The 22519-nt window shown below is 45.4% G+C and overlaps 1 protein-coding gene across 1 annotated transcript in view; it reads left to right on the top strand.

The window, feature by feature from the left end:
- The first annotated feature begins 1383 nt into the window (after window positions 1–1383).
- Window positions 1384–22519, top strand: part of FYB2 (FYN binding protein 2) — a 97203-nt gene continuing 76067 nt past the window's right edge. Inside the window, exon 1 of the mRNA XM_060233021.1 lies at window positions 1384–1563. Coding sequence (XP_060089004.1) covers window positions 1561–1563 — 3 coding nt within the window. The 5' untranslated portion in view covers window positions 1384–1560. The remainder of the gene's footprint in view (window positions 1564–22519) is intronic.

Genomic DNA, 22519 nt, shown 5'->3' with positions numbered 1-22519 from the left:
TTACAAGATAATGCATGGGATGGAGAAAGTAGAGAAAGAAGTACTTTTCTCCCTTTCTCACAATACGAGAACTCGTGGGCATTCGATGAAATTGCTGAGCAGACAGGTTAAAACGGATAAAAGGAAGTACTTCTTCACCCAAAGGGTGATTAACATGTGGAATTCACTGCCACAGGAGGTGGTGGCGGCCACAAGCATGGCCACCTTCAAGAGGGGGTTAGATAAAAATATGGAGCAGAGGTCCATCAGTGGCTATTAGCCACAGTGTGTATGTGTGTGTGTGTGTGTGTGTATATATATATATATATATATATATATATATATATATATATATATATATATTGGCCGCTGTGTGACACAGAATGTTGGACTGGATGGGCCATTGGCCTGATCTAACATGGCTTCTCTTATGTTCTTATGTTCTTAATTTGCTCTGTATGTCAAGTCTACATGTTTTAATATCAATGCCTTAATGAATGACATAATAACAACTAGAAAGTTCAATTAATTACAGGACACTGCAATTTTAAAGCATTTCTTATAAAATTACAGATATGTTTTAAAAGTTTGATATATCTATACTTTCTCCAAGAAATATTCCAGGTATCCATAAATTGCATTGAATAAATATACACAAATAATTTGATACAGAAGTCAGCAACCAGTGAATTTTTGCTTTCATTTAATGTAGAATATATTCTTGCTCTTGTGGATGCTAAGACTTACCAACTACCTGGAAAAAATGTCCTGTCACTTTAACAAGGGCTTTATAGGGTGCTATTTACCTTTAAACCATTAAAACCTTCAGCTTTCCATTCCCACATATTATAAGCCTACATTAAAGGGACAAGATGTTTTTCTCCAGGTTTGTTGGCACCTCTAATGGCTACAGAATATTTCATAACACCTAAAAAATGTTTGGTCCTGTCTTTTAAAAGCCAGTCAAGAGATGAGCAGGATATCAATTGGATAGATTGCAGGAAGCATCCACTTAGCTAACTATTGGAATAAAAGCAAAGTTAAGCACTCTTCTTTCCTCCCCCCCTCCCCCCCACAACTGGGAGAGAATTTAAGCACTTGGTGAAAAGATGGAAGTTTTACATCTTTTGCAAAATACATATAACTGAAGCTAAATTTGCAGGATCTGTTTTGCTTTAGCGTTCAAGTCAGATTGTTTTTAGTACACTGTTTTCATAATTGTTCTGTAATGCTCAGCCTGCACTTTGTAATGCTAAGCCTTTGGTTGAGACTTTTCCGTTGATCCCTCAAACCCCATACACTGCCTTTATGGGAATCTGTTTGCTGGTGAGAGTAGTCTTCCTTCTCACACCCTGAGGGCTTGGTTAGGGAGGAGCGCTAGGTGGTTGACCTCAGGTATGGATTCTTCTGCTTACGCTCCGCCTTGTCTCCTACTATACGATAGTTCTGACCTGCCAGGAGGAGGAAGTACGTTTGGGTTTTCACAGACTCGCCTTTAAGAACAGGCAGAATCACAGACGGGCTGCAAAACTAAGGCATTTCAGAAAGGAGGCATGATAGTAAGAGAGAGAAAGCATAGACATGGTAATTATGGAAAGACTGTTCTTTTGTTTTTGTAATATCGGTACTTTTAAAATCCTTTGCTGCTTAAAGCATGTCTCTTCGGTTTCCTAATGAGTGACTCATAACTTTCTATGGATCGCTGAGAGGGTGGGAAGAGCTCCTGATTAAATGAAGTGGTTTGAAGTGTAACAGGTGCCTCTTTTTAAAAATGAGAATCTTTTTCACTTTAACTCTACTAAAACATAATTGTTGTGAATCTTTAATTCTTTTTTTAACTTTGAAGGCTTTGCTTCTTCTTTACAACTGGAATCTTTATTACTTCCTTCATTTTCGTTGAGAAACTGCCTCAATAGTCTCTTAGCATTCTGAAGAGCTATGGGTGGATCTGCTAGAAAAAACTGCAAAGGCAGATAACTTTCTGGGCTGCAGTAGCATCAATCAAAAGCTGTTCAGGCTGCTTGACGCACATGGCAAGACTGCAGCCTGTTGTGCTTTCTGGGATCAGAGTACTGTCTTGATTAAACAAAAGATAAACGTGCCCTGTTCCTCTTAAGGTTTACAAAGCAGAACACTTGTAACAGGACCTGTAAGGCAGCTTCTTGTAAAATGCGTCACATGGGATTCTGGTTGTCAAACAATATAACTTAGAATATCTCTATGACAAAAGGATCAGATTTATACTCCTAGCTAGTTTGTTCTGTTATTGTGTTAGGAACCTGTGATTTCTTTTTCTCTTCACTCAGTTTCCCTTATCTATTTGTATATGAGTTGGATGAAGGTCAGAAGGCCAGGTTTCAATTCTCTGATTTTAAAATGTGAATTCAATATAGCAGTACCTCTGTCAGTACATCTTGTTTCAGCTGATTGGCTATGAATATTCCAGTGCAACTTCCTTCTCCATTCTTCAGTTATTGCATTTATTGTTTAGAGTCTTTAACTGTTTTATTGACAAAAAAAATCCCCTAACTTTTAAAGGTTATATAGTATGTATCATTTCTGTTATTTTTGCTCCAGGAATATAAACAAACAAGAAGAATGAGCTGATATTAATTAATGCTTCTAGTCATTTTGGAATTACCCACTCTTTCCTTCAATAGCAATCTCTGTTTGAAAGCATGGAGCAAAACAACCATTGTCTTGTAACTACTGTCAGCACTTAGGCACACACATGAATGTTTGAAAGCCCTACCATATTGAGTGTTGGAGGTGGTCTAGGGAGCCAGTGTGGTATAGTGGATGGAGTGTAAGACTAGGATATAATATATGCAAGTTCAAATCTGTACTCTGCCATGGAACATTTCTGTATAACCTTGGGACCAGTTACATACTCTCAGGCTAACCTAATCTATGTGGTTGTAGTAAGGATAAAATGGAGAAGAAAACCACTTTGGGTCCTAATTGGAAGAAGAAGATGATATTGGATTTACATCCCACCCTTCACTCTGAATCCCAGAGTATTCACAATCTCTTTTACCTCCCTCCCAACAAACACCCTGTGAGGCAGGTGAGGCTGAGAGAGTTCTCACAGAAGCTGCTCTTTCAAGGACAGCTGCTGCAAGAGCTATAGCTGACCCAAGGCCATTCCAGCAGCTGCAAGTGGAGGAGTGGGGAATCAAACCTGGTTCTCCCAGATAAGAGTTCAGGATATAAATTAAGAAAGTAAATAAGTAATCTACATTCTGTGCTATATTTCTTCAAGAGTTCAGCTTCCTGAAGAATTAAGTGGTCTCTAAAAAGTTATCTGAAGATAGATTGAAAGGCTGAGAAAAGACCAATAAGGACAACTGAATATTATCAAGTGTAAAAATAATTTAAGAATGAAACAATGAAAAAGTTTGCCAAGATAAGATCGCAAATCATGAATACAGTAGAAACAGAGCTTAAATGCTACCAGTGGCCAAGTTTCAGCCATCATGGAAATGTTCCAATGGAAACAGGCAAACATTCCCCGCCTGCAGTTTCAAGGGCTTAGTATCCCAGTGTGTTCATAGATGCTCCACAAGAGGAAGTACTACTGCCTTCTGTACACTTTAGAGATGGGGGGTGGGATTCTCAAAGAACTAACTGCAATTTCAGCTGTGCTTGAATGCATAAAATCACAAGACTTTAGTACAAAGTTTCATCTCTCTAGATAGATTCAGGTGGGCAGCCGTATTGGTCTGAAGCAGTGGAACAAAGTAGGAGTCAAGTATCACCTTTAAGACCAACAAAGTTTTATTCAGAATATAGAAGAAGAAGACTGCAGATTTATACCTCACCCTTCTCTCTGAATCAGAGACAAAGGGGGATTCTACACTGGGCAAAAGACCCAGTAATACTACCCTTTCAGATGTGACAATCTACATTGCAAACTGGCTTCACTACTGTCTTGCTCCGGCGTTTTGGTTACCATTTACACTTGAAATCCTGGAACAGCAGTGAAGCCGTATCCGGCTCTGTGTTGCACCTCATTTTCCCAGACCACTTATCAAGCGGAGTTGGCATCTTTTGCTTCTTTTTGTTGCTTTTCTTCATTACCACCAGCAGGTGGCGTTTTCTGCAGCAATCCTCATTGGTCGGTCCTATGTGACGTCCTATGTTATCTGATCGGACTACCAGATAACAATGGGCCAAGGGAGAGGCTCCAGGATAACCATTAATAGAAATAATGGAGAGGAAAACTCCTGGGGTGAAAGCTGTTAAACATGTCAATGGATAGCCAAATTGGCTTTCAGGTGAAGATGCTGTTTTTCTGCTGGCACCATTGTTTTGGGTTCCGTGGGACAAAGGTTTAGGCAGTCTGTCCCCTTCTGGGGTGAGCTTGATTGCCCTCTGCACATCTTGGGGATTATTCACAGCCCTAAGAGATAGCTCTGCTGTTATTAAGCAACTGCAGGAATGGCTACAGCAAAGGGAACATGAGAAATGAGAAAATATTCTCCCTAAAGGAAAAATAGGGGAGCTTACAAATCCTACCCATGAAAAAGATTTAGAAATCAAACAGCTTGCTAAGAAAAATCAAGAACTCCAGGAAAAGTTAGAAGCTAGTATTAAAGAAAGGGCAAACCTAGCTGTGCAGCCCCAGACTTCTTTTCCCAATGAAAATGAGAAAACAGTCCCTGTTTTAGTTCTGTTACCCCAGAATCATAAGGAAAAGTGGTCTCTGAGCCTATACAGAGTTCCACACTCATGGCACAAGGTACTCCTTTTAGCAAGGGTCCTTAGCTCATCCCATTTGGGGAACTTGAAAGTCAGAATTCTGTGGAACTTCAGAGAATGGCATTCCCACATGGGCAGGCAAGGTTCCTTTGTCTGTGAACCTTCCCTCCCCCTAGGCTTCCCAACCCTCCCACCCTGGCAGGGGACCCCAGGATTTCCACCCTCTTCCCCCGCTCCCCAAAAAAATGGAAGCGGGGGGAGAGGGGGGAAACGGTGCCGAGCCGCCCGATCCTGGAGCCAGCGAGGCCGCCGCTGCCGCCCCCTCCCCGCCCACCGCAGTTGCTCCTCCGAGATGGGCCAAGGCTGAGCCCATCTTGGAGAAGCAGCCAAGAGGCGGCAGCAGCGCAGGGGAGGGTGAGGCAGGCCAGGAGCATGGCGAGCCGCGAATCCAGGCCCTTCTAGGATCCGGACTTGCAGCTCGCCACGCTCCCGGCCCGCCTCCACCCCCCCCGCTTCCATCTCAGAGGCGGAGCGGGCGAGGCCGCCGCGCCGCTGCCGCCTCTTCTCTGCTCGCCGTGGCTGCTCCTCCAAGATGGGCTCAGGCTGAGCCCATCTCAGAGGAGCAGCCACGGCGAGCGGAGAAGAGGCAGCAGCTGCGGGGCGACTCGCCACACTCCCCGGCGCCGTTTCCCCCCTCCCCCCTAGTTCCACCCCAGTGTCTCCTGGCTCCACCCCCAAAGCCCCCTGGCTCCACCCTCAAAGTCCCCAGATATTTCTGGGGTTGGACTTGGCAACCCTACCTCCCCCCCCCCAAGGAAAATCTAACTTTTAAACTTGAATTTCTCTTAGAATGGAGAAACCTGGCTTTGTATTAAGTAAATAAAGAAAAAGAGAGGTAATATTAGACAAGGCCAGTTCTCCAGCTGAGAGCTGGAGATCTCCTGGAATCCCAGCAAGGGTTCCAGCCTGCAGAGTTAGTTTTCTCTGCAGGGTAATGGGAGTTTGATGTGATATCTTTAGTTTAACCCTTTAAAAATGACAGAATCAAGTACCTGAGAAAGAGAGGTTGAACAAGTTTTTGTTAATTCTCTTTTTTATCTATATGTATATTTTATTATTATTATTATTCATTATCCATTTCTCTACACACTTTCTGATATCCATTTTACATTTCCCCCCCCAACCCACCCCCCTTAGTCTATACATCCTCTTCTTCTTCCAGCCAGGGACAAAGGACTTGAAGCTTCCACTGAATGTCCATTCTCCTTTCTTCCTTCGCCCATTTCAGGTAGATCCGCAACTTTTCCTTAATTCTTGATCTTCTTTCCTTCCATGATTCTTCTTGAGACATTATAGCAGCTATATCTGACTGAACAAAATCAGAGAGATAATTATGCCAAGTTCTTTCCTTCCATTTACTTTTATTCTTCCATCCTGCCGCTATTACCGCTTTGCCCGCTGATATCATTGCTTTTAGTAAATCTTGATTCTTCTTCCCTATTGTCTCATTCCCTAATACACTCATCTGCATTAATTCAAAGTTAATTCTCTGCTCTACCTGAAAGAATTTCTTTATCATTCCCACTACCATTTCCCATAATTTCTTGGCCTCAGGGCACTCCCACCACGTGTGGGTGTACCATCTCTTCTCTTTCTTACAGTGCCAACACTTAGGGCTCAACCCAGGAAACATATTGGCTAAAGTAGCCGTAGTTCTATACCATTTAGTGAAAAATTTCAGTTCCATTTCTCTAACCTTATGAATTTTAACTTTTTTTAAACCTTCCATTAACTTCTCCCCTGTTCGTTTCATTATTTGGCCTTCTGAACTCCATGTCCATTGAAGGTAGCTTATTGCTTCTTCGTTGCCTGAATTCATACTCCTGTATAAGATGCTTACTATTCCTTTTTTTGTTTTACCCATTAATTTATAAATCTTTTCCATAGGTGGTTCTTCATTTATATTACTTTTCTCCACTTCCTTCTTAACTTTAGTGTACAATCCTGCGGCCTTAAGCCAATATTGTGCTCCTACTGCTTCTTGTAAATCCTGTAATTCTCAAACCTTATCCATTTCTGATCCCCTTCCTTCTCTATCTCTAATAATGCCTTAAGCTGAAATGCTTCATAATAATTAATTATATCTGGAACTCCCCATCCAAGTTCCGATTGATGGTTGTATGCTAGCTTTTTTGGGATTCTAAGTTTCCTACTTCCAAATATCCATTCCCTTATTTTAGTATTCCAATTACCCATTTTTTGCTTATCTATCTCTAATGGTCGCCTGATGCTAACCCGGAGACGAAAGCATCTTTCGGCAGCACCCTGAACGACCAAGCAGCCTTATCTAGGGACAGCACTGCTTGCTCCACACGGAGAGGGGCCTAGAAAAGGTGGCCTAAACAAAGCTCGTCTCCCCCACCCCAGTTGGCTAGCCGCGGTCAACGGGCATCCTTACTTGCGGTCGAAAAATAACAACAAAGAAAAGGCATGCACCTGCCTCACAAAGTGTGCAAAGACTAAAGCTTGCGTGTTGGAACATCAGAACCATGCTTGACACAGTAGGCAGTGGTCGCCCTGAACGACGCTCTGCTCTAGTTGCCCACGAACTTCTCAGGTTGAATATCGACATAGCAGCTCTCAGTGAGGTCCGTTTCCCTGAGGAAGGTAGTCTTCAAGAACACGGTGCTGGCTATACCCTCTACTGGTCGGGTAAGTCAAAGGCTGAGAGCCGCCTTTCTGGCGTTGGCTTCATGGTCAGGAACTCCATTGCCTCCAAACTCGAAAACCTTCCAACAGGTCACTCAGATCGCATCATGTCCATGCGCCTCCCACTTCAAAACAAGCAGCATGCAACACTCTTCAGTGTGTATGCCCCAACCCTTCAAGCAGATCCTGCAGAAAAGAACAAGTTCTATGCTGATCTACGCAACCTCGTACGGAAGACCCCTACAGAGGACAAGGTGATCATCCTTGGCGACTTCAATGCCAGAGTAGGTAAAGACTCGGAAGCCTGGAAAGGAGTACTTGGCAAACACGGCATTGGCAACTGCAATGACAACGGGCGCCTCCTGCTAGAATTCTGCATGGAGCACCAGCTCACCATCACCAACACTATCTTCCAGCAGAAGAACAGTCTGAAGACAACCTGGATGCACCCACGGTCCAAGCATTGGCACCTTATCGACTACATTCTGGTGCGCCAGAGAGACCTTTGAGATGTCTTACACACCCGAGTAATGCCCAGCGCAGAATGTCATACGGATCATTGTCTTGTACGCTGCAATCTCCGTCTTCACTTTAAACCCACACCCAGGAGAGGAGGTATCCCTCGGAGGAAGTTTCAGGTTGGCAGCCTCCAGTCAGCCGAAGTTAAAGCTGCCTTCCAGGCAAAACTCCAGTCAAGAATTGAGGACCTCAGTTGCCCCACAGACCCTTCTCCAGAAGCACTCTGGGAACACCTAAAAACTACCGTCCTGCAGATCTCTGAAGAAGTCCTCGGGTTCTCCACAAGGAAGAACAAGGACTGGTTTGATGAGAACAATCAAGAGATCCAAGAATTACTGGCAAAAAAGAGATCTGCCTACCAAGCACATCTTGCTCAGCCCTCCTGTCCTGTGAAAAAAGCAACCTTTCGCGCTGCATGTAGCAACCTCCAGCGCAAGCTTCGAGACATTCAGAACGAGTGGTGGACCAAGCTTGCAGAGAGAACCCAGCTGTGTGCAGACACTGGTGATTTAAGAGGGTTCTACGAAGCCCTGAAGGCAGTATATGGTCCATCATATCAGTCTCAGAGTCCCTTGCATAGTGCAGACGGCCAAGTGCTCCTCACAGACAAGGCATCCATACTGAACCGGTGGTCGGAGTATTTTCAGGTTCTCTTCAGTGCCAACCGCGTAGTTCAAGATTCAGCAATCCACCTCACCCCACTTCAACCGGTGAAAACAGAGTTGGATGAGATCCCCACCCTAGAAGAGACTGTTAAAGCCATCAAGCAACTGAAAGTGGCAAGGCAGCAGGAGTTGATGGAATTCCACCAGAGATCTGGAAGCATGGGGGCACAGTACTACATAGCTCACTTCACAAAGTACTTGTCACCTGCTGGGAACAAGGCAAATTACCACAGGACTTTCGCGATGCAATCATCATCACCCTATACAAGAACAAAGGGGAAAAGTCAGACTGCTCCAACTACCGGGGGATAACCCTGCTCTCCATCGCAGGCAAAATCCTTGCCAGAATACTCCTGAACAGACTGGTGCCCACCATTGCAGAAGAACTCCTCCCAGAGAGCCAGTGCGGCTTCAGAGCTAACAGGAGCACCACCGACATGGTATTTGTTCTCAGGCAGCTCCAAGAGAAATGCAGGGAACAGAACAAGGGTCTGTATGTGACTTTTGTCGACCTTACCAAAGCTTTCGATACCGTTAGCAGGAAAGGCCTGTGGCAAATCTTGGAACGTTTAGGATGTCCCCCAAGGTTCCTCAGCATGATCATCCAGCTACACGAAGACCAGCGAGGCCAAGTCAGACACTGCAACGACCTCTCGGAGCCCTTCCCAATAGGCACAGGTGTAAAGCAAGGCTGCGTTCTCGCGCCAACTCTCTTTACGATCTTCTTTAGCATGATGCTTCAAAGAGCCGCAGTAGATCTAGATGAGGACGATGGTGTCTACATCCGCTATCGCACCGATGGCAGCCTGTTCAACCTGAGGCGACTAAAGGCACACTCCAAGACAATGGAAAAACTCATCCGAGAGCTACTGTTTGCTGATGATGCTGCACTCGTCTCCCACTCGGTATCAGCTCTGCAGCATATGACGTCCTGCTTTGCAGAGGCTGCCAAGCTATTCGGCCTAGAAGTTAGTCTGAAGAAGACAGAAGTTCTCCACCAGCCTGCACCCCAGGAAGATTATCACCCTCCCTGCATCACTGTGGGTGAATCAGTTCTGAAGACAGTCCAGCAGTTCAGCTACCTGGGGTGCATCATCTCCTCAGATGCCAAGATCGACAAGGAGATTGACAACAGGCTGGCAAAGGCAAACCGTGCATTTGGCCGACTGCACAAAAGAGTGTGGAGCAACAAGCATCTGAAAAAAGGCACAAAGATCAATGTTTACAAAGCGGTTGTGATGACAACCCTCATCTATGGCTCCGAATCGTGGGTTTTATACCGTCATCACCTGCGACTCCTTGAGCGCTTTCATCAGCGCTGCCTTCGCACCATCCTCAACATCCACTGGAGTGACTTTGTGACCAACACTGAAGTCCTCAAGCGGGCAGAGGTTACCAGCATCGAGGCACTGCTGTTGAAGACGCAGCTGCGCTGGGCAGGGCATATTTCTAGGATGGAAAACCACCGCCTTCCCAAGATTGCCCTGTATGGCGAACTCTCCACCGGCCATCGAAATAGAGGGGCACCAAAGAAGAGGTACAAGGACTCCTTGAAGAAATCCCTTAGCACCTGTCACATCAACCATCACCAGTGGTCTGACCTAGCCTCAGATCGCAAAGCATGGAGGCACACCATCCACCAGGCTGTCTCTTCCTTTGAGAACACACGCATAGCTGGTCTTGAGGACAAAAGGAGATTGAGGAAGAATCGCACTGCTACAGGACCAACCCTAAATCAGACTTTTCCCTGCAGCCGCTGTGGCCGGACCTGCCTGTCCCACATTGGTCTTGTCAGCCACCAGCGAGCCTGCAGCAAACGTGGACTATTGCACCCTTCTTAAATCTTCGTTCGCGAAGCCAAGCCGAGAGAGAGAGAGATCTCTAATGGTATTGTTTGAAAAAGGTATAACAACCTTGGCATCCAAAACATAGAAACACTCTTTATTTTAGTGGTCAAACTCATAGTCCTTTTCCCCCATTGCTGCATATCCCTCTCTATCTTCTCCCAGACTTTTTTTATAATTTTTCTCCACTATCCTGTTAATATTTTTATAGATTTCTATCCCTAGATATTTAATTTTCTTAACTCCCATCCCCATATTAGTTATCCTATTAATTTCTTTCCTTTCTTCCAAACCAACATTAAAGTACATTATTTCTGACTTTTCCATATTTATTCTTAAACCTGATGAGGCTTCAAAATCCTCTAATATAATTTTCATTTCCCTAATAGCTTCTTTCGGATTAGACATCGTCATAATTATATCATCTGCAAACAAGCGCTGGGATCAGAGGGTGGAGGGAGCGATCCCAGCGCTTGCTTTAAACATCAGAGGTGGAGCCAGGCAGACAGACAAGGAGGAAGCACACTGCCCTTTCCACAGCCGGCGCTAGCGAAGCGCTGGGTTTGCGGAGGGGGTGGGTGCTTCCTCCTTGCCTGTGTGCCTGGCTTCAGCTGTGATGTTTAATCAAGCGCTGGGATCGGAGGGCGGAGGGAGCTATCCCAGCACTTGCTTTAAGCGTCAGAGGTGGAGCCAGGCAGACAGACAAGGAGGAAGCATGCTGCCCCCTCCGCAGCCAGCGCTTGCGAAGCGCTGGGTTTGCGGTGGGGCCACGTGGAGCGATCCCAGCACTTGCCTGAAGAAGATGGAGCCAGGCAGGCAGGCGCGGGGGAAGCGCCGGATCAGAAGCAGAGGCAGCGGATCACCCCCCAGGAGGAAGGTGCGTCCTATGGTCCGGAGCGCCTTATGGACCGAAAAAATACGGTATTTGATTTTTTAAGAAATATATAATCAATACAAGAAGCTGTCTTATGTCTACTTGATAAATGTGTCGGCTTTGGGACCAAGCCTAAGGCTTCATGCACTTCTACCAAATTCCTTTTCCACCGGACCGCCTTCTCCTTAGTCATATCTATGTTAAAGTCTCCTGCTATAATAACTTCTCCCTCTGAGAATCTCTGAACTTTTTGCATTACTTTATTCAAAAATCTCCTCTGTCCTGTATTTGAGGCATATATATTTATCAAAGTTATCACTCTGTTTTGAAACCTACCTTTAATGAACAAATATTTCCCTTCCCTATCACTAACAAGATCTAATATCCTAATATCAATCCTTGTATGTACTAAAATTGCTACTCCTCTCGCCTCAGTTCTCCTTCTAGCTTCAGCCAATATTTTCTACCCTGGGTGCTTAATCAATGGTTTAATATCATCCTTTGCCTTATGTGTTTCCTGTAAATACATTATATCTATATTTTGTTGCCTTGCCACTCTTGTTAATCTGTATCTTTTCAGGTCTGAACTTAGTCCATTGACATTCAGTGAAAGCATTTTCAAAGTTTTAGCCATAATTATTCCCTTTCTCTCCCCTCCCTGGCTGGATAATAAGTTCTAATACACTTCTCCCCTTTCTCCCTTTTCCCCTCCCACACCCTTTCCCCTTACTCTTCCCCCCATCCCCCCTCCCCTCTTCTGGTATAGGGCTCGTGTTTGGGTTGATCTCTCAGCCCTCCCTATACCTTTAGGTGGGCACACCTCCCCCCTCCTGGATTCTTTATTCTTTCCTTTATCTAAGACCGTAACACCCCTCCCTCTTATTAGTGGGGTACTTCCCTTTTTTTAAAAGAAGTTCCTCCTTCTCCTTTAGACGTCTTATAATCTCGTCCTCTGTCGTTTCTCCTGACGTGTAGAAGGCCCCTCCTCTGGTTCATCAACATTAAACTCTTCCTCTGGTTGAGTTCCTGTTTCCCCTGGGTCCAAACCCATCTTCTCCAAAAGTTTCTTTGCTTCAGCTGGATTCCTTGCTGTGAGTCTTTTACCTTCTTTATAAATTACAATAGTAGCTGGGTAAGCCCATGTAAACAATATCTTGTTCTGAAAGAGCTTGTCTGCAAATGGCTTCATTTGTCTTTTTTCTTCCAGTGTCTCACTACAAAAATCTTGTCCTATAAATACCCTTTTCCCTTTAAATTCCAGTCCCTTCTTTTTCTTCAAAGCCAGAAACACTTGCTGCTGCACTTTTTCTCTTGCAAATTTAATTATAACTGGTCTAGGCTCTCCGCCAGATCTTCTGCTCTTTAACCTATGAACTCTTTCTACACGGTCAGCGCTAATCATTACTGCTGTTTGTTGTTCTGAAAGCTATTTTATCATCCCATCTTCCAAATGTCGTGAGTCAATATTTTCCGAAATACCACGGACGATAAGGTTTGCCCTTCTCGCTCTGTCAGAAAGGCTCTTAATCTGTTCCTTTAAATGAGTTATATCCTTCTTATTTACTGAAGCCGTCTTATCTGCCTTGTTAGCGAGTTGCCTAATATCTTGCAGTTCTTTATTTATCTGACTGACTTCATTTTTTACTTCTGCAATAGTTTCTTCTATCTTGTTCTGGGATTGTATCATTAAAGCCTGAAATTGTGCTATCTGTTCCGAAAGCTGTTTAACTGTAGTGGCAGCCATTTCTGATCTGTTAATCACCACCTCCGTTCCTTATCTGTTTTGCCAAATACTCCTTTCTTTTAACTGCTAACTCTCTTCTAAGCACGCCTTTTGCTTCTTTGACTTTGCTGCCAAATATTATGACCCCGTAACTTCAATATTTACTTTTCTTTCGGTCTTAATATCTATTCTTGTCCGGAGAGGGACGAGCCGAGGCTTCTTCCTCTAGAGCATGCGCATTCCCGTTTTTGTTAATTCAAAGCCTTCAGGGCAAAATTGTGAGGAACTGACCATTTTAACTTTCAAATTGGCTGAATGAAAATCTGTGAAACTCCCAAGTCCATCTTTCTCTCCCAGTTATAAAGGCCTTTTGGCCCAGAACAGGCTCATAAAGATGTTTGAGTTCCAGTTTATTTGTTCTAGAATATTGTTCTGGGGGGCCTGTGATGCATCCCAGTGTTCTTTGTGGCAGCCCAAGTTGTTTGATGCCCATTTCAGCCAGTTCCATGGTGTTCCGAAGGCATTTGGCCCGGAACGGGGTAATAAGGACTTGTGAGTTCCCCTTTTTCTGCTGTAGAATATTGTTCTCGAGTGTCTGTAATGCATCCCAGTGTTTTTTGTGACAGTCTACATTGTTTTATGCCTGTTACAGGCTGTTCCGGCCCGTTACGGCTTTTACCCTGTCCCCGGAAATACATATAGCTGGTGGGTTAAGAGTGTAAACTGATACAAAGTTAGGATTAAATGGCAAAACAGTGTAACAAGCAAATTGGAGTACCTTTTGGCCTGGATAGCATTTGCGTGGGAAACCAATAAAAGATAATAAAATTGCCTGTGAATTGCTATTGCTAGGTAAAACATAAGGGCATGTATTTTCTAGTGATGTTCTTGTCCACATAATTGTTAGTACATTTTATTTATTTATTTATTTATTTATTTATTTATGATTTGTATTCTGCCCTTCCCACAAGTGGCTCAGTGCGGCTCCCAACAATTAGTCAAACATAAAGTTAAACAAGTATTTAAATATATAAACAATTAAAACATTTAAAACTGTTAAAACCTTAAAACCATTAAACATTCCAAAAATGTGTATAACAGGAGTCTGGCAAAGCTACATTTAGTTTCTCATCTCAGCTAGGTGTAGGCTAGCCGGAAGAGGGTTCTCTTACAGGCCCTGCGGAACTGAACAAGGTCCCGCAGGGCCCTCACCTCCTCCGGCAGCTGATTCCACCATGTAGGGGCCATAACAGAGAAGGCCCTGTCTCTAGTGGATTTTAAGCGGGCTTCTTTTGGCCCAGGGATAGCGAGAAGATTTTGGGTTCCCGATCTCAGTACTCTCTGGGGAACATGTGGGGAGAGACGGTCCTTCAGGTAGGCAGGTCCCAGGCCATATAGGGCTTTAAAGGTAATGACCAGCACCTTGTACCGAACTCGGTACATCACTGGAAGCCAGTGCAGGGTCCGAAGACCCGGCCGAATGTGTCCCCATTTTGGGAGACTCAACAACAGCCGGGCCGTGGCATTCTGCACCAGCTGCAATTTTCGAGTTCGGCACAGGGGCAGCCCCATGTATAGGGCATTGCAGTAGTCCAACCTCGAGGTGACCGTAGCATGGATCACTGTTGCTAGGTCGTCGCGCTCCAGGAAGGGGGCCAACTGCCTTGCCCGCCTAAGATGAAAAAATGCGGACTTGGCAGTGGCTGCTATCTGAGCCTCCATCTTTAAAGAAGGCTCCAATAGTACCCCCAGGCTCTTGACCCTGTCCACCGCCATCAGCGGCGCACCGTCAAAAATTGGCAGGGGGATTCCCCCCCCCCCCCGGTCCCCGACGACCCAAGCAAAGGACCTCTGTCTTCGCAGGATTTAGTCTCAGTCCACTCAGTCTGAGCCACTCAGCCACGGCCTGTAGTGCCCGATCCAGATTTTCTGGGGCGCAGACTGTTCGGCCGTCCATCAGCAGATAGAGCTGGGTGTCATCAGCATACTGGTGACACCCCAGCCCATACCTTCGGGCAATCTGGGCAAGGGGTCATATATAGATATTGAATAACATTGGGGAGAGAACCGCCCCTTGGGGCACACCGCAATCGAGTGTGCACCTCCGGGATAGCTCCCCCCCAATCACGATCCTTTGTCCCCGACCTTCAAGGAAAGAGGAAAGCTACTGTAAAGCCAACCCCTGAATCCCCGCATCGGCAAGGCAGCACGTCAGTAGCCGATGGTCAACCGTATCAAACGCAGCCGATAGGTCCAACAACATCAGCACTGCCGAGCCACCCCGATCCAGATGCCTTTGAAGGTCATCTGCCAGGGCAACCAACACCGTCTCCGTCTCATGACCCGGGTGAAAGCCGGGCTGAAATGGGTCAAGGACGGAAGCGTCCTCCAGGAAGGTCTGTAACTGCATCGCCACTGCCCTCTCAATAAGTTTGCCCAAAAAGGGCAAATTTGAGATCGGCCGATAATGTGCCAATTGGGCCGGGTCTAAAGATTTTTTTTTAGGAGGGGACGGACCACTGCCTCTTTGAGCGGCGTTGGAAAATGCCCTTCCATCAGGGATCTATTTATGATATCCCGTACAGGATATCTAAGGTCCCTCTGGCAGGCTTTAATAAGCCAGGAGGGGCATGAGTCCAATTTACAAGTTATTGGGCAAGCAGATAAGAGAATCCTGTCAACTTCCTCCAGGCTGAAGGGGCTAAAACCATCCAGAGTATAATCCGAAGACAGGCTCGGGGCCTCGGTTTCACTAACTGTCTCAAAACTGGCAGGGAGGTCGGGGCGGAGTGACGCGATTTTATCCGCAAAAAATTTCGCAAAAGCCTCGCAGCCTATTTCCAATTCAATAGAATTTGGTCTGCCTTGCGGCAGCGTTGTAAGTCCCCGAATTATATCGAACAGCTGTGCCGGGCCCAAAGTTGCAGACGCAATCTTAGTCGCAAAGAATGCTTTCTTTGAGGATTTGATTGCCATCTCATAGGCCTTCAAACTCTCTCTGTAAGATGTTCGGGTCACTTCATCTCGAGTACGCCGCCATTGCCTCTCCAGTCATCTGAGTCCCCGCTTTAATTGCCGCAGCTCCCGGTTAAACTAAAGCGACGGCTTCGAGCGGGGGCGCAGAGGGCGCCTGTGTGCGATCACCTCGATGACTCTGGAGAGTCCATCGTTCCAGGACTCTACCAGATCATCGAGGGAATCGCCAGTGGGCCAGGTATCCCGTAGGGCCATTAGGAACCGTTCCGGGTCCATCAGGCTCCGCGGGTGAGCTAAAATACGCTCTCCGCCTAAACAGGTTTTGGGTGACACATCCATACGAGCCTTAAGGGCAAAGTGATCCGACCATGGCACTGCTTCCATTGCAATATCGTTCACTGATATTCCGGCTGCAAAGACCAGGTCTAACATGTGTCCCGCCTGATGAGTGGGCGTTGTAACAACCTGGGAGAGTCCTAGTGTCACCATGGATGACACGAGGTCCATTGCCTGGCTGGAGGCCGCGTCGTCGGCATGGACAGTGAAATCACCCAAGACCAGAAGCCTTGGGCACTCCAACGCTGAGTCCGCCACAGCCTCCACCAGGGATGGTAAGGTGCCGGCCGGTGCGTTAGGCAGTCGGTACACCAGCCAGATCGCCAACCCCTCCCCAACATCCCACATCAGGCCAGCACATTCAATGCCCAGAATCTCTGGGGCTGGAAGAGCCCTAAAGGAGTAAGCCTCTCGTATGAGTAGTGCAGCCCCTTCCCCCCACCCGCTAGTCCGTGACTAGTATAAGACCGAGTATCCTGGGGGGGGGGTCATCTGGGAGAGAGCTACCGTCTCCCCCTCACGGACCCAGGTCTCGGTCACGCATGCCAGGTCCATATCCTGTTCGGATAGGAACTCCCGAAGGACAGAGGTCTTATTATTAATGGACCTGGCATTGCATAACACCAGTGATGGAGGCGAGTGATTCAGCCTGGCCCTACTACCTGTCACCGTCGGGATGGGATGAAGGCTGGAAGGGGGTCGAGCACTATTATGTCTCGATCTTCTTCCCTTATAATTCTGCCTAGTCCCTTTGGGGGGGGGGGGTTGGTATAGGTCCTACTGTGGGGGATGTGGAATGTTACAATGTATAACCCAATCTTGTCAGATCTTGGATGCTGAACTAGGTTGGTATTTGGATGGGAGACCACCAAGGAATACTCTGCAGAGGAAAGCCAGACTGCAGAGATCAGCCCCCCTAGAGAAAATGGGGGGCCTAGAAATCTTACAGAATTAACAACAGATCTCCAAAGATGTTGGAGGGTGGACTGTATGCCATTATACCCTGTTGAAGTGTCTCAGGTATAAAACTACTTATCCTCCTTGTGCCCTTTCCTGAACCCCACCCTCCCCTGACTTCACCCCCAAATCTCCAGGAGTTTCCCACCCCAGAGTTGAGAACCCTATTTGGAATTCTAATTTTGGTATTCCCTGAACATGGGGTTGTATGGCATGTGGTGGTCCATATTGTTTTTTGGTGTGTAGAGGGCAATCAATCAAAATAGTTCCTTATTCAACTCTCCTCTGAAATACAGGCTTCTTGATGGCACTCCAAATGGAAGCTTGTGGTGCCAGAAGCAGTGTTTGGACCGGGCAGCATTGCATATCTTCTTGCAGGGGACAGTGTCCCAAGTGTGGGCATGTGTCACTTGGGGTGGTCCAAACATTGTTTTGGGGTACAGCCTGGCCCCAGTGTCTGCCTCCCAGGGGGCACCTTGCTCTGCAGCAGCTGGCACAATAACCGCTCATTGGACCATGAGGCAACACATACCTTCTTGAAGGGTAGAGTCCCCTGAACAAGGGGATGTATGATATATGGGGCTCCAGACCTTATTTTGGGATTCAGAGCTTTCAAACCCTCTTCGGTGTTTTTGGTTGAATTTACGAATAAGTAACAAATAAGGAATGAATAAGGAACTGCAAATAAGGAATTATCTTCAGCCTCCTGAATTCAGTGGGAAGTGGGGATTGAACACACAACCATGTGATTACCACATGAGTTATTGGGGCTCGTAGTGATTACTCTGAGAGCAATAGTACCACCTTGTGGATGAAACACGTCAAAACAACTGCCATAGACAAGAACCATAGCAAATGAGAGAACAGTTTTAATGCTTTAAAAATAATCTGGATTTTTATAAACCGGCTTCAGTTCTCAGAAAATCTGGCTCAAACATGAATGTAGAATCCCCCTCAGAGTGGCTTACAATCTCCTATATCTTCTCCCCTCGCAACAGACCACCCTGTCAGGTAGGTGCGGCTGAGAAGGCGCTCTCAGCAGCTGCCCTTTCAAGGACAACCTCTGTAAGAGCTATGACTGACCCAAGGCCATTCCAGCAGCTGCAAGTGGAGGAGTGGGGAATCTGAGAGGAGCAGAGCAGCTCACAGAGGTCTGAGAGGAGCAGAGCAGCTCTGATAGCTGAGACAGCTGGAGAAATTGCTGAGAATTTCTGAGTTTTGAAGGACTTCATTCTGAAAAAACTCAAAGTTGAACTTGTGGATCTTGTAACAAAAATCTGTAATCTTTCATTGAAATCTGCCTCCGTTCCTGAGGACTGGAAGGTAGCAAATGTCACCCCCATCTTTAAAAAAGGTTCCAGAGGAGACCCGGGAAATTACAGGCCAGTCAGTCTGACTTCAATACCGGGAAAGTTGGTAGAAACCATTATCAAGGACAGAATGAGTAGGCACATTGATGAACACGGGTTATTGAGGAAGACTCAGCATGGGTTCTGCAAGGGAAGATCTTGCCTCACTAACCTGTTATATTTCTTTGAGGGGGTGAACAAACATGTGGACAAAGGAGACCCAATAGATGTTGTTTACCTTGACTTCCAGAAAGCTTTTGATAAAGTTCCTCATCAAAGGCTCCTTAGAAAGCTTGAGAGTCATGGAGTAAAAGGACAGGTCCTCTTGTGGATCAAAAACTGGCTGAGTAATAGGAAGCAGAGAGTGAGTATAAATGGGCAGTCTTCGCAGTGGAGGACAGTAAGCAGTGGGGTGCCGCAGAGCTCGGTACTGGGTCCCATGCTCTTTAACTTGTTCATAAATGATTTAGAGTTGGGAGTGAGCAGTGAAGTGGCCAAGTTTGCGGATGACACTTAATTGTTCAGAACCAGAGAGGATTGTGAGGAACTCCAAAGGGATCTGTTGAGGCTGGGTGAGTGGGCGTCAACGTGGCAGATGCGGTTCAATGTGGCCAAGTGCAAAGTAATGCACATTGGGGCCAAGAATCCCAGCTACAAATACAAGTTGATGGGGTGTGAACTGGCAGAGACTGACCAAGAGAGAGATCTTGGGGTCGTGGTAGATAACTCACTGAAAATGTCAAGACAGTGTGCGTTTGCAATAAAAAAGGCCAACGCCATGCTGGGAATTATTAGGAAGGGAATTGAAAACAAATCAGCCAGTATCATAATGCCCCTGTATAAATCGATGGTGCGGTCTCATTTGGAGTACTGTGTGCAGTTCTGGTCGCCGCACCTCAAAAAGGATATTATAGCATTGGAGAAAGTCCAGAGAAGGGCAACTAGAATGATTAAAGGGCTGGAGCACTTTCCCTATGAAGAAAGGTTGAAACGCTTGGGACTCTTTAGCTTGAAGAAACATCGACTGCGGGGTGACATGATAGAGGTTTACAAGATAATGCATGGGATGGAGAAAGTAGAGAAAGAAGTACTTTTCTCCCTTTCTCACAATACAAGAACTTGTGGGCATTCGATGAAATTGCTGAGCAGACAGGTTAAAACGGATAAAAGGAAGTACTTCTTCACCCAAAGGGTGATTAACATGTGGAATTCACTGCCACAGGAGGTGGCGGCGGCCACAAGTATAGCCACCTTCAAGAAGGGTTTAGATAAAAATATGGAGCACAGGTCCATCAGTAGCTATTAGCCACAGTGTATGTGTGTATATAAATTTTTTTGCCACTGTGTGACACAGAGTGTTGGACTTGATGGGCCGTTGGCCTGATCCAACATGGCTTCTCTTGTGTTCTTATGTTCTCCCAGATAAGAGTCCATGCACTTAACCTCTACACCAAACTGGCTCTCATGTAAGCTTTTGTATGTATGCATACTACTTCAGAAGAGGGAATGGGGTACAGTGAGCAGAAATACGTATAGCTGGCTCTCATGTAAGCTTTTGTATGCATGCATACTTCTTCAGACAAAGGAATGGGGTGCAATCAGCAGAAATACATATAGCTGGTGGGTTAAGAGTGTAAACTGATACAAAGTTAGGATCAAATGGCGAAATAGTCTGGTCTGTATCCATTTGGTCTGGATAGCATTTGTGTGGGAAACCAATAAAAGGTAATAAAAGTTGCCTGTTAATGGCTCTTGCTACAAGTCTAGGTAAAACAAAGGGTATTTCCTAGTGGTGTTCTTGTCCACCTAATTTACTAGGTAAATTACTAGGTAAGTTAGTAGTAAATCACTAGTAAATAGATAAACAACTGATGAGAAACTTAGTAATGAAAGAAACATCTGGGTTGCAGGAAAGATCTATAAACAGTGTTCTGTGTTTGAGCAGATTTTAAAGCATGTGCACAAAAAATGTGTCCATGCTGTTGAAACAAGGGCATTTTATTTTGTCTTGGCTTCCACTAGTTGTAGCCATAACCCTGTATGGTGCTTTGGATGAAGATAAGAGAGTTTGTTTTTATCTTTTATGGAAATGTTAATTGCATATACATTATAGTTTAGACTAGACTCTGGTTTAGTGGGTTGTATCATACAGCCGGCTTTTGAGGTAAAATTGGAGCAACTGAAATATCTCCTGGGTGCTTTACATCACACTGTGTAATGTGAAAATAATGAAGTTGAATAAAAAGGGTCATTCAGGAGAAACTGTGTGGTGTTTAATAAGCTGGATGCAATTACATAGAATTCAATCAAATCTCAGGACAATGTTTGACTGTGTTGCCTTCTCATTAAAGTCATCAGTGTCTTTTGAGCATGATGGAAGTTCTGTCCAAGAATATCTTTTCACTTAATTTTCCAATCTCATATACAATTTTGATTCACTTCATTTTTTGCACAAATATGGCTGGTGTCTTTCATGCAATGAAAGGGCACAAATTGCAGCTCAATATGGATTTATTTTATTTTAAACATTTTGAACTTGCCTTGTCTATGCAAACTCAAGTTGGCATCAGATAAGACCAAGGTGCTCAACCATTAATTGAAACGTGACCTGGCAGGGTTGTCCTCTCTAGTTCTATCCCCCAGAGTACTATTACAGCAGGGGTTCCCTTTGTAATATGCAGTGCTTTTAATCCACTTTGATTAAAGTGCTATATACAGTCTTTCCTTGAGAGGCAGGGTTTGATTTCTGTACTTTGTTCTGCACTCTGAGTTACATTACTATGAAGCACTTGACACTGGGCTTCTGTGAAAACTGTATAAATGAATACATTGGCTGCCCATTTGCTTTCAGACTTAACTCATTGGCCGTTTTCGCACTCACGTTTTACTGGCGCCACGACCCTCCTCACGCCGGCGAATCTGCATGGATTTCGCACCAGAAGCGCCGGCGCACCCAGAAGCGCCGGCTACTTCCGTCGCTAAGCCAGCGCAAACGGAAATCGCAAAGATGCAGGAAAACGTTTGCGCTGGCTTAGCGACGGAAGTAGCCGGCGCTTCTGGGTGCGCCGGCGCTTCTGGTGCGAAATCCATGCAGATTCGCCGGCGTGAGGAGGGTCGTGGCGCCAGTAAAACGTGAGTGCGAAAACACCCATTGTGTTTGTTATATATGTAATAGCAGTGGATGCCTTTGGATTAGGGTATTTGTGTGTGTGTCCTGAAAATGCACCTGTTTAGTTGACTGATCCATGTTCAGATTGATGGTAGGCTGAAAGTTGTTGGAAGTCCTGGTACAATCTCTCTAGAACTTCTTTCCAATACATCCAGAAGATAAGTACAGAACAGGAAGAAGATGAGGAAGCATTGTCTAAATCAGTCATGGGAATGTTTACACATTGTGGTGTCATGCAGGTTCCTATGGTCAAGTCATTAATCCGAAGGTTAAAGCTGTTGCAAAATTTGAAGTAACTATGGGTGAGTACAAAAGGCAGAACTTGGTAGCAAAGTCTGCTGTGGAATTGTCAGGGATAATATTCTAGATAGCTCATAGTCCTTTTTAATGGGGGATGTTGGTATGGAGATTCAACAGCTATCATGGCTATAATGGTCCTTCAGAATCCATCGTATCATACAAGTAACTGGCAGTTCACAGATTTTTAGCCTCCAGCTCACACATTTTTATCTTAGCTTAAGAAGGATGACCCCAGAGCACAATATTTTATGCAGTAGCTCACAACTTTAATGCCAGTAGCCAGTAGCTCACAACTTTATCACCAGTAGCTCACAAGGTAGAATTTTTGCTCACAAGACTCTGCAGTTTAGGGAATATTGGTTACTGGTAGTGTTGATGGCATAAAGCCTGAGAACATAATCAGTTACCATTACAGGAT

Source organism: Heteronotia binoei, chromosome 2 (assembly GCF_032191835.1).
Source record: "Heteronotia binoei isolate CCM8104 ecotype False Entrance Well chromosome 2, APGP_CSIRO_Hbin_v1, whole genome shotgun sequence".
Lineage (NCBI taxonomy): Eukaryota > Metazoa > Chordata > Lepidosauria > Squamata > Gekkonidae > Heteronotia > Heteronotia binoei.
Note: the sequence above shows the minus strand (reverse complement) of the source record. Positions and strands in the feature narration are given on the sequence as shown.